The sequence below is a fragment of the Lagenorhynchus albirostris genome, chromosome 14 (genome assembly GCF_949774975.1).
Source record: "Lagenorhynchus albirostris chromosome 14, mLagAlb1.1, whole genome shotgun sequence".
Classification (NCBI taxonomy): domain Eukaryota; kingdom Metazoa; phylum Chordata; class Mammalia; order Artiodactyla; family Delphinidae; genus Lagenorhynchus; species Lagenorhynchus albirostris.
In genome coordinates this window covers 2,417,641-2,433,164 of record NC_083108.1, presented here as the reverse complement: position 1 = coordinate 2,433,164, position 15,524 = coordinate 2,417,641, and the positions used below count along the sequence as shown (strand labels likewise).

The window sequence follows — 15,524 nt, the reverse complement described above, 5'->3', positions numbered from 1 at the left end:
AAATGCAAAGGACAGACATAAAACCGAAGGTCTAGGCAAACAGCCCTGCCCTCTGGAGCTCAACAGACAAAATAATGCCAGCCTGGCAGGCGTCTGCCCCCCGAAGCCCGGAGCACCGGGCTCCTGGTGGTACCACTCGCAGCGGCCAGGATGCGGAAGCAATGCGAACGGCCAGCAGTCGATGCGTGGACAAGCAAAACACGGACCACCGCAGGAAGGAACGAAGCACTCACACACACACCACACAGCGTGGATGGACCTCGAAAAGGCGGTGCTCGGTGAAAGAAGCCAGCCACCGAAGGCCACCTGTCACGTGTGGAGTCAGCAAATCCACAGACAGAGCGTGGGTTCGTGGTCGCTGGGGGCCGAGGGGGGGTGGGCTGGAGGGCAGAGAAGGACCAATAAGGGGACAAGTTTTCTTATTTAGGTGAAAAAATGTTCTAACGTTAGATTACAGTGAGGGTCGCACAACTCCATGAAAAAACTAAAAATCATTCCTCTCTACACTTAAAACGGGTGAGCTTGACGGTATGTAAATTATACCTCAAAAAAGGTGTTAAAAATAAAAGCAATTAAGGAAGTCTTCATTTTACTCACTTGTTGCTTCAACAGAGCTTTTCAACCAAACAGAAAAGAAAGCAGAAGATGCAAGGGGATGTATTCAATCACATTTTTAAGGCAATTGGGAGAAACAAAGAGACGTTTAATACTTAATGCCAAATGCCAGAGAATTAATGTATCTCTGATGATTACATATCAGAACATCTCAATGAATAATGTATATATGATGCCATAAAGGAATTAGGTGTATCACTCTTCAGAGAAAAATTCTATGCAAACACTGCAATTATAGTGCTGATGAAAACAATGAACTGAAAAGCTGGAAGTCTAAAAATTAATTTTCTAACACGTGACCGTTAAGCAATGCCAGTACGAAATATGCCAGCCGCAAAGTGCAGCACTATAGATTTAAGGGTCACAGGTGCCTCTTCTCTCTTTAAGTCCCTTTGACTCTGCACGTGGACCAGTGGCCCTTCCACGCGTGTCAGCTCCCCTGGGGAGCCTAAGAAGCTGATGTAAGTTTCGCTCGACGCTCTCTGGTTTCACAGCCATCGCTCACCTGGAAGAGTCCCTTGTGTGTCCTGCCTCCACAGTCGGGGGCTGACACATCAGTAAAGGAAAGACAGGGACAGAATCCTCAGAAACTTTGATTCCTGGTTAAGGAAGTGTGGGTGAAACACAGAGGCTCCACGCCAACCGGAAGAAGATGGAAAGGAGGAAAAGTGAGCTTCATCCTTACGGACTCTTGTGTGAGGTCTTTTACTGGTACTTGTCTCTACTGGACCCCCTGCGCCCGCCCCCCCGCCCCGGCCCCCCATCGCTACATCACAGGCATCACAACCCCCATTTTACAGCTGTAAATACCGAGGGTCAGCGAGGTCAAAACAAAATCCACACATTTACTAAGCAGTAGAGTCAGGATCCGAACCCAGGTCAAGAGGGTTTTTCTGTTTTGCTCACTGCTGCACCCCTGCACTGAGACCTCGCCTGGCACATAGAAATGGCTCAGTAAATATTTGTGGAATGAGTAATTCTTATTTCAAAAATAATAAGACAGTCCCTGTGCCATGCCTTACGGAGATGGAGGGTTTAATAGTCTGGTGTCTGCTCAAACCCTAACAAAGCAAAGGCTGGTTTTCTTTTCTGTCTCTTGACGTTCCTGCAAGTTTCGAGGAAAGACCATGTGAGGTGGCTCAGCGGGGCCTGGGATGTGTTAGAGTTACTGTCACTGGGTAACTAGCGACCAAAGGACGCTCTCTTGTGTAGCCATGGAAACGAGTGCTGTTCTGGCCTCTTGCTAAGGGCAGGGCTTGTCCTTGTTGACGTTCTTTAGTGGATTTGACAGCAGCAACGACGCGAGCGACAGACTTTGATGAGCAACAGTGTCTCCATCTTCCAGCTCCTCTCTTGGCCTCCAGAAGTTACACGTCCCCAAGGCACTACTGTCCCAGGGAGATACTTCCAGACTTGGGAGTTACTCACTGACATGGACCTGGGACAGGAGACTCCTCTCCTGCCTCAAGCATCGCGCTGAAGAGAGAAGCGGTGGCAAAAATAAAAGCGATTTGAAAACTGTAGATAATATTTTATCATTGTGAAGACACTGGCTTTCTGAAGCACAACGATTTTTACACGTCCGCTTGCACACTACCCCCTCTCTGAGCTGTGCTATTAGTCTCTGTTCAGAGGCAGCTGTCTTGGTCCTGGAACCCGGCTGCACATACACCTCCCAGTGTAAATGCTCCTGTTTGAATGGCTTAGAAATTGCAACGCAGGAGGAACTTACGCCAGTTCCGTACCGTATTTCAAGGGATGTCTCTGTGAGTGAGTCAGAGCGCAGCTGAGCATTCCAGGTGCCTGATCCTTTAAAGAGTAAGTGTGGAACCCAAAGTGCTCCTGGGGTCGGGTCACACCCTTCACTGCCCAGGGGCCTGGGGCCACCTCTGACCCTGAGGCTCAGAGCCACACCCATGCCTCCCTCCCTCCCCGCACTGGTTTTGAAACTTTCCTTTTTGTTCTCCCGCTGCCCCCGGCCTGGCGTCCCACCCCTCATCATCTCAGGGGGTCACTTCTTTAATTCAATGTCACTGAAGGTGAGTGAGAACAACGCTGAGGACCGGACAGCAGCCCCGAAAGCACGAGGCAGACCCCCGGGGACCAGAGGAGCCAGGACCGGGAACTGCGGCCCCAGGCGATGCTACACTCCCCACTCCCTGACGCCCACCCTCGGGAGATGGCTCCCCGGGTCCTCCTGAAGGCACACAGCCCTCTCATCTTCAGTTACAAGCGAACAACTGCCCACGAGGAAACTGCCAGTAAGATCCTGCCAACACCACCCCGCTGGGCGCGGCTGTCCCGACCTTCCGCACGTGGTCCCCACCGCGAGCCTGCAGCCGAGCGGCGCGCCCACCCCGGGGCTCGGACGTGGGGCCGCCCCTCCCTCCCTCCCTCCGGTCCTGCCTTCCCCTGTGCGTGTGTGAGAGTGTGCCTGACCGAGTGTGTTCGTTAACATGAGCGTGAGACAGGGAGTGTGTTTACGGGAATGCGTGTCAGTGGATGTGGACGTGAGTCAGATTCCGTTTCTCTGTGGCTGGAACTGCACTTGCTTTCCAGAAAGACAGACCGTTCACACAGGCCTACCCTGGAGGCCGTGAAGCACTGGGGCAGCTGCTGTGCAAGTGCGGCATCACGAGTCATGCATCACCTGGAGGCAAGGCTCCTGTCCCCCTGTCCCCCCACCTGCGGCAAATCAGATGCTGGTACAGAGTTGCCTTCCAGTTACGGGACCTCCGCTTACAACCCTGGGCCACAGTGTCTTTGGTTCTTATCAAAGATTCCAGAGAGAGAAAGGAAACATTAAGACACGATTTTTTGAAGCAACTTAAATACAGAATTTCAGCTAGAGGCAATTTTCAAGTTAATTAAGATAGTGTATAAAATTCAACTATCCGGGTAGGGTCCTGGCTGTTAGACAGGAATGAAGGCAGAAGGAGTACCTTCTTACCTAAGTTTTATATAACTTGGAAAATGATTACATTGTAGCCTTGAAATAAAAACGGCCTGGATGCAAAAGGTCTGCTAACAAAACATTCCGATATTCACGTGCCTAAACCGCACCAATTTACCTGGAGTTCACCTGCTGGGGAGCGACAGGAACACCTGATCTCTAATGACACCATGAGAGCTGCCCGACCGAGTCAGGTCCAGGCTCTATTGTACAAGCCCACCTGCCACCGTCGTCCCAGCTCAGGTACAGCTAGGTCACCTGCAGGAACAGGTGTGGGGCCGCGCCTCCACCCCTGGATCTGGGCTCGTACGGGGAGGGTGACACAGGACATGGAGCCTGGGCCGAACCCAGGGCCGGTTTCCCCTTAACCCTCAGGTGCCGAGGGGCGGGGCGGCCACCACGGTCCCCTCACCCTGGGAGACAGAGGTGAGCAGTGACGGCCAGTGAGAGCCTTCCTGGTCTGTCACACCTAACATCCCCGGGGCAGACCGCACGTGGCCAGCAGGACTCAGCCATGCGGGTGTGGACGGGGCAGGGCCAGTTCTGGTTCGACGGGTAAGGGCTGGGGGAGGTGAGGGAGCGGCTCGCGCTTGGCCTGCGGCGCCCGTAGGACCAGAGCGCGGCAAGATGCCTCGCGTGCCTTTCGGAAGACCTTCTTCAGTTAGACAGCGTTCATAGTAATGGCCTTGGTGGGAATGAGGGAAGGGGAGGCTCACCCTTCAAAGCTTCCTGAAGGACGCAGGCCCCCCTCCCCCACTGGAATAAGTCCAAGCAAGGCCACGGCCACCTCCTGAACCGGCCAAAGGAGGAGGGTCCGGCTGGGAAAGGTGCCTTCGACCTGCTCCGCCCTCGAGGCGGACTGTCCTCGGGTTTGCCGGGGCCACTGGCCGGGGACTCGGAGGTGACAGCGCCCCGGCCACACGCCAGCTCCCAGGGCCACGTTACAAATCAGGCTGGCTTGAGGTGGAAATCGGAAACAGTCACTCTTCCTGATGGAAGCCAATATGGGTGCTTTCAAGCTGGGGACCCAAGACCCAGCAGGCTCGCCTGTGGCAGTGGGTGAGGGGAAGGGTCCACGGGCGGGGTCCCGGCTGGGACACGGCGCCTTCTGCTGGCCAAGCCCGTCACAGCTGCGGTCTGTGCCATGCTACGGCCTGTGTTCCCCTTTTGTTCTGGAAATGGTTCTGTTGCCCTATCGTGACTCTGCTGGCCTCAAGTGGCTCTCAGCAGCACATTCTAGTTTGAAGGCCAGGACCAGTGGGGGACGCGCCTGGACAGCCAGCTGTGGCCTCTGCGACTCTGATCGCCGGCGCCGACTGATGCCCTCCCAGCTCGCCGTGCGCTGGGAGCCTCACCCCCTCCCAGACCACAGCGCTCATCCCGGTCTTGGCGTTGCGGGTCCCCAGGGGACATGCTCAGCCGTCCCAGGAGACACCAGGCAGCCACCTGGACCCCGGGCTCCTCCCACCCGCCTGGCCCTCTTCCGTACACCTCTCGCTCAGCAGCGGCCCAGAGGCAGAACTTCTCAGGAAGGAAGAGCTCAGGCCTGAGGTCACACGATCCGGGGGGCGCTTCTGGTGAAAATCAGCAGTTTGCAAAGGTGTCCTAGTGAGAGGAGGGGACGGGCTGCAAGGGGAGGTGGCGGCCCACCCATCCCTCCATCATCGGCAGATGCTGACGAGCTCCTGCGAGGGCCTTGGATCGGGGCAGTCGGGGGGCAGACAACACGCAAGCCGCAGACGCCCGTTCGCGAGCCACGGCAGGTGGCGGAGCCGAGGCCGCCTCCACTCGCCTCCTCTCGGTCCCTGGCAGCCAGACTGGGTCGTGCGATGGGGCCCCGTGGAACCTCAGCGGATGTGATGGATGCTGTCCCCCGCAGGGGACGTGCCTCTGGCTCCCCACCCCACAGATGGAGCAGCCTGGGCCTCCGAGTCATTGCTGACAGGGGGCCTCCTGCCTGTCCTTGCTGGGGCGGGACACGGGTGAAGTTATGACATGGAGCTCTGAGGCCTGGGAGCCCGTGTGAGAGGTTGGCACAGCCTAACTGTCCTAATGCAGCTCTCTTCTAAGTGGGCTGGTCATTTGGGTGCAGCATCCCAGGAGGAGGGCACAGCCCGTGCAAAGGCCCTGCACTCCAGGAGCAGCGAGCAGGCGGGGGAGGAGACAAGAGAGGGTGCGAGGTGCCGTCAGACGGGTGCCGGCCCGCGGGGAGGGCGGGAAGGGCTCTGAGCAGGGGCGTTGAGAACAGACGGGCAGGCGCACGGGCAGCAGTCGGGATGGAAGCCGGGGCTCCTGAAGGAATCCAGGTGAGCCCTGATGGTGGCTTGGACCACACGACGTGGTAGGTGCCGGCTCAGTGAGCGAGGCGAGCTTGTTCAGGTGCTGGGACACAAGGGACCCGAGCACCACAGTGGCCACACACCCCATCGTGTCCTCGTGGGAGAGGGGCCAGGAGACACTAGCGCTCAGATTCCTGAGACATCGGTAAGTTTTCACTGGGCCGTTTCCCTCTGATGATCTATTTCGTCTTCAGGAAAGTGAGGCTCAGAGCAGAAAATCCAGAAAAAGAGGAAACCGGCACGCAGGTACGCACATTTAATTTAAACATTGTATGTAAAACCGAATACCGTATATGTATGTGGACTATGCAGGTACGCGCATTTAATTTAAACATTGTATGTAAAACCGAATACCGTATATGTATGTGGACTATGCAGGTACGCGCATTTAATTTAAACATTGTATGTAAAATCGAATACCGTATATGTATGTGGACTATGCAGGTACGCGCATTTAATTTAAACATTGTATGTAAAATCGAATACCGTATATGTATGTGGACTATTAAAGGTCACCGGGGGCTTCACTTGAGAGGCCGGGCCCTTGGGAGAAGGCAGCATGCCGGCAGGCACCCTCCACCCCCGGCCGCGACAGAGGGGCTGAGGGCAACGCCGCCCGCCCCCCCCCCCCCCCCCCCCCGCACCTGCCCTGCTCACCTGCACCGCCACTCCCTGGACTGTTTAACTCCGATGCTCGCTCACGACAGCCCGGAGCTCAGCGGTACTGGGATCCCCACCCACACAGGGGAACCTGAAGCATGGAAAGAAAGACTGAGGACCCGGCCCGGAGGTCTAGGTCCACACTCCCACTTACCAGATGATACGGCCTCACTCAAGAAACAAGATAATCCTAGATGCCAAGACATCTGTCCAGCAGCTCCTGCCGTGGTAGAGGCTGCCGAGTAGAGCCGACGTTCCGCTGGCCGTGAACACGCCTCGCCTCACCACGGGAGCATCACCTGAGCACCTCTGGGAGCAGGGGGGCTTCGGCCAGAAATACACACACTGAGAGCGGGAAGAGCGCGCCCCCAGAGGGCTGCCCGGGAACTACAAGCAGGCAGCACAAACAGGCAAACGCGTACTCGGAAGACACAAAGCATCATATTCATTCTCACTCAAACGCGCAGAGAAATAATAACGCGTTACGATGTGTCACTGTTTTAACCTATCTGTCAAATGAGAGGCGTCTCTGTTCCCCAAGGACCATCCAGGACAAGCCACCGTTTTCCTGGTGGGGCTCAGAGCAGGGCCAGGGACGCTGGGCGGCAACCTTGCCTTTTGTGTCCCCAGGCCTCTGTCTTAACTGTCCTGGCTGTCAGACCCTCATCGACACAGTGACCGGGTGGACGAGATGGACTCTAATATTCCTTCGAGTTCTCAACTTGCGGTTTTGAGTCTATGATTTTTATCCACCCCAAAGACGCCCTTATACAGTATGGATTCTATCACTTGTCTAGGTAAGAATAAAAGACCTCAGGCAACAGCTGAATCGCAATTAGCAATACATTAAGGCTACCATCAAACATTCTCAGGAAAAAGGCTGTGCAATGGTCATTTCTGAAGGGCATTGATCATATCTGGGGAGGGACAGTTAAACAGGAGTCTGCAGGGCAGGACAGAGTGGGTCCCTCGCCTACGTTCCTTACTGAGTTGAGATAGAATTTTACATCAGTAAAATTAAGTAGTAATGTAGTAATTAAGTAGTAATTAAGCAGTAATGACTGCTACTTACTGATTTTGTAACTTAATCCAATAATCAGAATATATTAAATAAAATATTACCTAAAATAACATCTCAAAAAGATTTCCTTGTGGAAGGTTCTTGGAAACAAGCAGACAAACAAAAAAATGCAACTTCTTTTTCTTTTTTAAACGCTACATGAAAATTCTCAGGGAAGAGATCTGTCTGTGGCCGAGTCTCTTCCAAACCTGGCCGAGCACTATCTCAGGCCACACACGTTCTCCCAGGTCCTCCCCATCGGAGGGGCACCCACTTCCCCTCCCTGGGGGCTGAGCTGCCTGGGGTGTGGCGGGAATGAGACACAAGGTCCCAAGTAGAGACGTGAGCCTTGAATGGGCTCCGAGCTGCAAGGAAGCTCATTATTCAGTTTATTTCAATTTGCACATGAAACGAATCGCCAATATGCCCTAAAAACGCCTTGAGGTCCTTGACGACCACCTCATCATCTGTGATAAAAATTTAAGCAAGCAAAAATTCTGACAGTGTGTTAACTACAGCTTTGCTTCCTTTGAGGAGCACATGTAGGCAGCTGTCTGATAACAACAGCTGTCACGTGGCAGACGGGAGTGACACACAGGTGCCAGCTCGTTGATTTCTCACGGGCAGCTCTGTTATCACCCCTACGTGCTGGTGAGGAAACCGAGACACAGAAAGATGAGGGGGTACACTGCCCCAAACCACAGAGCTAAATCATGGGGGTAGGCGGAGGGAGGCTACGTCCTGTGTAAAAGGAAAAGCTGACGAGGTCTCACTTTCCATCGGGCAGCTGGGAAACTACAGGTTGAATAAGTTCAACACAGCAACCGCTGTGCAGTCAACAAACGTACGTGCGGACTTACTTCATCTCTGCGTTATGTTTTTTGTATTTTGCTTCTTTTTCTTATTGCAAGTTAACTCAAGCCTTGTGAAATAAAGACACACATATATGCACACATATATATATTTGTATCCACTTAAAAATATATAATTATTAATAATATATATTATATACTTTATAATTATATACTTAGACATACACGCAAATGTTTCTAATATGAATGCTTTCCCCCTAAACATTAAACATCGACAACTCTCTCTCCATCACCTGAGCAGTGAACTAGTGATTTTCACAGGATTTTGCCCTTCCCTGCAACGCGCACGTGGCTTAGCTGCGTAAAGTGCTCTGACCTGACGCGCGGCCGCGTTCTCACGATCCTATGACCCTGTGGAGCTGCACTAGCGTTCGCCCAACGTGACAGGCACTCACCCCTCTGCTCTGACTTTTGAGATGAGGGTCGCATCTGGGAGGATCCACAGTTGCTCTGGAAAGAGCAGGGGTGCCCTCTCTTGGAGACCTCTCTACTTCGTGGGTACAGTTAGGGAGACCTAGGGCTTCTGCTCACCTCGGCTGAATTACCTGCCCCTGCTTTAGCCCCTGCTTTAGCTCTGGGGCACGGGGGTGGCGGTGAAGGCCCACCTTCCTTCCTACCTGGATTCCAAATGACAGGGCTAGCTTGTGCCACGTGTGTGGCCGTGAGGTTCCCAAAACAGCTCAGCAACTGTCCCACCACAAAGCACCCTGGTTCCCCAAAGCCCAGACAGCACGTGGTTCTTGTGGGGCTCCCGAGCCCTAAGATGCTTCCTTCCTCTTTGGGTGACCAGGCAAAACCCCCCACGTGTAACGCCCCACCGTCAGGGGAGAAATTACAGGAGATTTACAAGTGCGCTCCAATGAGTTATTACTTGGATCCAAATCCTTCAGTGAAACTCTCCCAGAGAATGAAAAAGTAAATAGAACTCTTCAGCGCGTTGCCAAGTCAGTCCTAAGCGTTCACCACACACGGGGGAAGCTGCCCTGGTTTGAGTCGTGCAGCTCACGCATCAGACACGTGAGCCAGTGACTCAGGCACCTGCGTGGGGGCAGCGCCGGCCAAGGAGCCTCCGGACTCGCGCGCAGGACTCTCACAAAGCTGGCCTTCCCAACCTCCAGCGAGCGTCCTGAAGACGCGGGGGAGGGGAAGGCTAAGGGCCTCCCCCACAGCCCTCACCGGCCCCCAGTTCTGCTGACACATGGACAGAACGACGACCAGGAGCCTGAAGAGAATCGCTAAGTGGCTGCTGCGGACGCGTGGCTCAGGGACCATCACGAAAGCGTGGTTTCTTCTTAGATTCGGGGAGTTTCTGTCTAGTCAGCGAAAGACCTTTTGTTTTTTTTTTGCGGTACGCGGGCCTCTCACTGCCGTGGCCTCTCCCGCTGCGGAGCACAGGCTCCGGACGCGCAGGCGCAGCGGCCGTGGCTCACGGGCCCAGCCGCTCCGCGGCACGTGGGATCTTCCCGGACCGGGGCACGAACCCGCGTCCCCTGCATCGGCAGGCGGACTCTCAACCACTGCGCCTCCAGGGAAGCCCAAGGGAAAAAGACCTTTTTGTAAAGTGGGAGGGAGCTGCTGATTTCACCTCGAGTGACATTTGTACACTTCAGGATTTAAAATCGTACATATTTCCTCCAAAAGTAGATTGTCAAGATGGATAGCCAAGATTATTTCAGCCTCTTTTCCCCCCATCACTCTGCCCCTTTAGACTGGGGCGGCTTTGGACCCCAGGAAAGCATTAGGACTGGGAGACTATGAAGTTCAAAAGCAGACGCCCGACGGCTCTGCAGCGCCCACGTCCGTGTGACTCAGGACGGCAGAGCACAGAGCAGTGGAGCCCAGGAGGTGTCCTGGGTCCCCCTCACTCACGGTCACGCTTCCCCTCTGCTGTGACTCAGCGGCGTCAGCTGCAATGCCCTGAAGGTGACAATTAGGGAACTACTCCCTAATCGCGCTGATGGGCTGCGAGCTTGGCCCGGGACCGGTACCTCCAATCAGCAGATACTCCAGCCTGTCTCCGCGGTCAAGGCACCACAAAGTCACAGCAGACAAGACAGGCAGGAGCTGGCTTGTGGCATTATTCTTCCGGTAAAAGGCAAATCTAACTTTGTGACAGGACTGAAATATTTGCATTTCCATTGGCTTTCACATTCAACTCCAGATAATAAATCAATTCTCCAAATTGAGTATGCATTTGAGAAGGTTCAAAAGGGCTGCCTTTTAAAGTTATCCAGGAATTACACCATGTTTATAACTTAAGGAAAAGCCTTATTATAGATCTTTTTCACGCTATGTCATACAGGTATTATATACAGGCAATATATTGCGTTGTGTGTGTGTGTGTGTGTGTGTATCTGACAGTAAAAGACCGGCTGATGTTGTTTCAAATAATCCTAAAAGCGCTAAACCTGGGTAATGGTAAATACGTGCTTGCTTTAAAAATAAGTGAGCTGAGCCGAAAAGAAATTCTAAAACTTACTCTTATTCACATATAGAACCCAACTATGGACATTTCTACTCTGTCATTCTCTTTTATGTGTTTATACACATATGTAGTTAGAATACAGGCCTACAGACACCTTTATCTTAGAGGTTTACAGGCAGATTTAGCGTTAAAGTCACTGACAGTCAGACGTGCCTCCCTCTATAGTCCAAAGGCCACACCCTACTCTCCAAGCCAGGATGCCATCCTCTACTCCTTCCTCTGCCCCTAAGGAGTGGAAACCCCACTACCTAGAGGCGCTGGACTGTGTTCAGGTCCAAAAAATCCCTATGGAAATCATCGTGGAGCAGGCAGAATCCGGGAGAGAGTAACAAGTACTGGCCTCCTGTCTGATTTCCATTTAACTAATCCTCGGTGTTTTGTCTCTGGGCCTTTGGGTTACATTGATTTTCATGGAAGCCTGTGATACTGAAAAAGTGGGCAGCGGTACTTCTGTAATTACGTGTCCTGCTCAAGAAGGAAGGAATTATAGAGAAGGAAAGGATTTTTCAGAATGAGCAGGTAAATCAGGAACAAAGAAAATTGGGATGGATTTTCCCGCCTGACAAGGGAAGCGTAAAGAAACCCTTTCCAGAAACGAGCAGAGACCAGGCCAGGAAGACGGTGGGGAGGCCTTGTTCCTGGAGTGTCAGACCTGCAGGCTGGGGTGACTGTGGCTAAGGCTCATCTTAGCAGCTAGAACACCGGGCCCTCTTGTTTTGATAAAGGAGACCTCAGGATCTGGCTTTCAGCCCTCACACTCCAGGAATACGAATACGTGGAGAAAAGAGCGATGCCCCCGGGCAGGTCTGCCCGTGTTCCAGTTTGGCCTGTGATGCTGGGAAAGTAATCCACGGTCACTGTCACGCGGCAGAGGCAGACCCAACAGCGTTAATACAGGAATGGGTGGGAGCCTGCCCGTTCACTCCTGGGGTGAGAGGCAACCTCTATCTCTAGGGTGATGAAAATGTAAACTCTTACAGAAACACATTTCCCAACAGCTCCTGAGTCACTCTTTGTAGTTAAAATAAACACCACCGTATCCAGGCTCTGGGACTATTTCCCTTCCTTGTTAGCTATTTTTTTTTTACCAGAACTGCTTGGCCTCCCAATGCCCACACCCAATTGATCAAGGAGATGACTAGAGAAATAGCATATAGCAAGGGAAAATCTGGGAAATTTCCGGTGTCTGTGGGTACAAAAAGGCATGCGAAACAAAACCAAAAGCAAAACAAGATGAGGACGGCTACCATGGGCGGCCAGGGCAGTCCCATCCGGGAGACGGATGGATGTTCCCAAGAGGCTGATGAAGCGGGCTCGGCCTCCAGGTTTCCACAGAGGCCGCATTTCTAATAATGAGAACAGATTCACGGATTACTCACGTAATTAAAAAAATTAAGACCTTCTCCAAATGAGAATGTGTTTGCACACGATTCTCATATGAAATCCCATCTTCTAATTTTTATATTACGTACCAAACACGTCACTGTCTTCTGAGGTCTCCCGGGAAAGGTTACGAAGGTTTCTCTTTTTTTCAGATTCTCCTCCGTTAGTTTCACCATCCTGGAAAAAACAACACAAAACAACCCTTTCTTAAGATATAGTGTCTTATCAACAAGAAGCTTTAATGCGTTTTTCTCTTGATACATTTTGGAGCCAATAAACACATTTTCATGTCTGTCTTCAAGGTATGAGATGGAATCTCGATTCAGGGTGTGTTTCCTGCGGAGGAGTCTGAACTCTGGCTTGTTTTCTCTGCCTGAGCACGCAAGCATTCTCTTGCTCCAGCGGATATACTTTCATACAAAAGAAACTGAAGTTATTAGACTAAACGAGCTAAACATCATCCCATGTATTTCAGGAGCCTGTCCACTTGGTCGCTGTTCTGGGCTGTGAGTTTAAAGCACGGGATGAAACTGACACCAAACCTGACTCCCCTGAATTCCAACTTTGCTCAATGGTAGCCGGGCAGGACAGCCCTGGGGGAGAGCCCCTTGCAGGGGCAGGAACGGTGCAAACGTCCTCGGCCCACCTGGCCAGCTGAGGGGAGTAGCAGGCGCCATGCGGGCTGGGCTGGGCTGGGCACCCACCTCCGCCCTCGTTCCTCTGGGAATCTGCACCCTCAGAGGTGAGCTTTCTTCACTCCCTCCCACCCGACTCCCTTCTGCTTTTTTATGGAACCCCAGGGTGCTTTTTGAGTTTCAAATTGTAAGTGCACAGAGTAGACACGGTTCAGTTTCTACTCTAAATCAAGCTTATTTAATGATTTTCATATGGAACGCGTGCACCTGACATCAAATTCACAGGGCACTGCGAGGGTCACGGTGAGAAGGGTGGGATCCCCAGGCACCTCCCCTGTGGATGCGCTTCCAGCTTCCGTCTTCCTCCAAAACAGTCTGGGCACAGTTCAGCCACTGCACAAGCTCACTCCCTTCTTCCTCCTTTTTACCTTTACGTAAATGCCAGCACACTCTGGACGCTGCTCTGCTCCTTCTTTGTCACTTAAGCAGGAGCCCTGGAGATCGTGTCCCCCAGGACACGCAGCACTGCCCACGCTGCCCTGGTCGACAGGGACCTGGCACCTCCCTCCATCTCTCTTGCCAGGTGACCAGGCTCCCGCTGGGGACCCTGTGCCCCGCTGCCTCGTCTTCAGTTACGCCCAGTGCTGCCTTAAGCCCTGCTCGCCTACTCAACGTTGTACGAGATACATTTCTGGAGGCTGAACGAGTCACACCATAATCTTTTAAAGACAGTGCCTAACTTGGGCAGATCCGCAAGGGGGTCCGCCGCTCCGGACTCTGGTCTCCACGCTTACTTTGCGTCACTTTTTTTCAGACCAATCTCTCTGCCTGGACCACACCCTACCTCCTGACCTGGGGGTGGGGGTGGGGGTCCAGGCAGAGGTCAGAGCCTCTGGGAATTCTGACCTCACCCAGCCCCCAGCCCCGCCTCAGTGGCTTCCCTGCCCCCAGCCCCCTTCCTGTCCCCCAGCCATAGATCTGAGCTGGTCTCTACTGCAGACACCATCACAACGCCCTGTCTGTGTATCACTCTGTCTGCCCGCCACACTGTAAACTTCTTGAGAACGGGGACCTTGCCTGATAAATCCTTCTAGCCCCAGACCTGGCACAGTGCCTGGTATCTAGCAAGTGCTGGAGAGAAAACTTCAATTTTATGCTGTTTAAGAATAGCTTAAAATAGGTAACTTCTGTTTCAGCAGAGGGAGCCAAAGGTGGTGTAGTATATAATTTTTCATGTCTACCTATTTATTTTTAGAGGAGACTAAAACTTGGAAGAGAAGGAATTTCTTGGTAGATTCTTTCATCATCATAAATTCCTATCATATGTGTTTGTTTCACATCTCCCTTCTAGGCTGGTGTCAGTATCATATCCTCCACTAACTACAAAATAATAAGCTTTATTGGAGAAGTAATTAATTAAATACAACTTAGCTGCCATCGTAAATCGCCGTGGATATGTTTTTTCACATTTTAAAATCAGGATTCTCCTTACAAATCGATAGCATCTTCCAACTAGAACTGGCAGTGTTTTCCTTCTCGGTGGTTATAGGGAAACAACGTGGAGTGTTCAGGGATGATGGTGCTTCAGGTGCAGAGGAAAAGCTAGATCTTTAAAGCGAATCACTTTGCTTTCAGTGAGTGGAGGTTGACAGCATGGTCACACAACTTCCCCATATCCACTGCTGAGGCTGGAATGGCATCACGGTGAAGAGACATCTTGCGTCTTACATCGCCGTGGCACTGGGACATAGGAAAGTGCAACAGGTGACCGAGAACCACATCCTTAAACTCTTCCAGAGCAACCTGGTGCCCGCCGACCCTGAGTGAACGCCATCTGCCAGGGACTCAGACGCTCAGGGAACAAAAGGGTCGACCCAGAGCTGGGGGGACCCAGAACCGGCTTCAAAGGCAGCTCCTGGACAGACGGTGGGAGGGGGCCCTTTCCGAGAGGAACCAATAAACCTTCTGTGCAGAACTTGAAAAAAAAAAAAAGGCTGGAATGGCATCGTGGCCAAGAGACATCTTGCGTCTTACGCCCACGCCTTCCACAGCCTTCCGGGCTGAGGCGACAGCACATCCGCACGGTAAAGCGGCCACAGATGCAGCCCCGCGTAGTGATAAAGGCAGGACCACAAACCTCACCCCCTCCCATCTTCTCCCTTCTCAGTACCAAGCCTCTAGCTGAGTAAACATCTGTCCCCCACATCATGGTGCACGAGGCTGTGCGGAAAGTACATGTTGCCCTGGGAAATTTACGGACTAATTTACGTCCAAATACAAAGCTTGTTTCTGAGACCTGATACTGTTGCTATTCCACGAATATAAAAAACATCCTTGGGACTTCCTTGGTGGCGCAGTGGTTAAGAATCCGCCTGCCAATGCAGGGGACACGGGTTCGAGCCCTGGTCTGGGAAGATCCCACATGCCGTGGAGCAACTAAGCCCGTGCACCACAACCACTGAGCCTGCGCTCTAGAGCCCACGAGCCACAACTACTGAGCCTGCGTGCCACAGTTACTGAAG

At 52.7% G+C, this 15,524-nt stretch overlaps 1 protein-coding gene across 4 annotated transcripts in view; it reads right to left on the bottom strand.

The window, feature by feature from the left end:
* Nucleotides 1–15,524, bottom strand: part of MBP (myelin basic protein) — a 114,514-nt gene that overhangs the window by 50,837 nt on the left and 48,153 nt on the right. For all 4 annotated transcript variants that reach the window (XM_060170494.1, XM_060170495.1, XM_060170496.1 and 1 more), the window contains exon 3: nucleotides 12,457–12,544. In XM_060170494.1, the coding sequence (XP_060026477.1) occupies nucleotides 12,457–12,544 (88 nt within the window). The remainder of the gene's footprint in view (nucleotides 1–12,456; nucleotides 12,545–15,524) is intronic.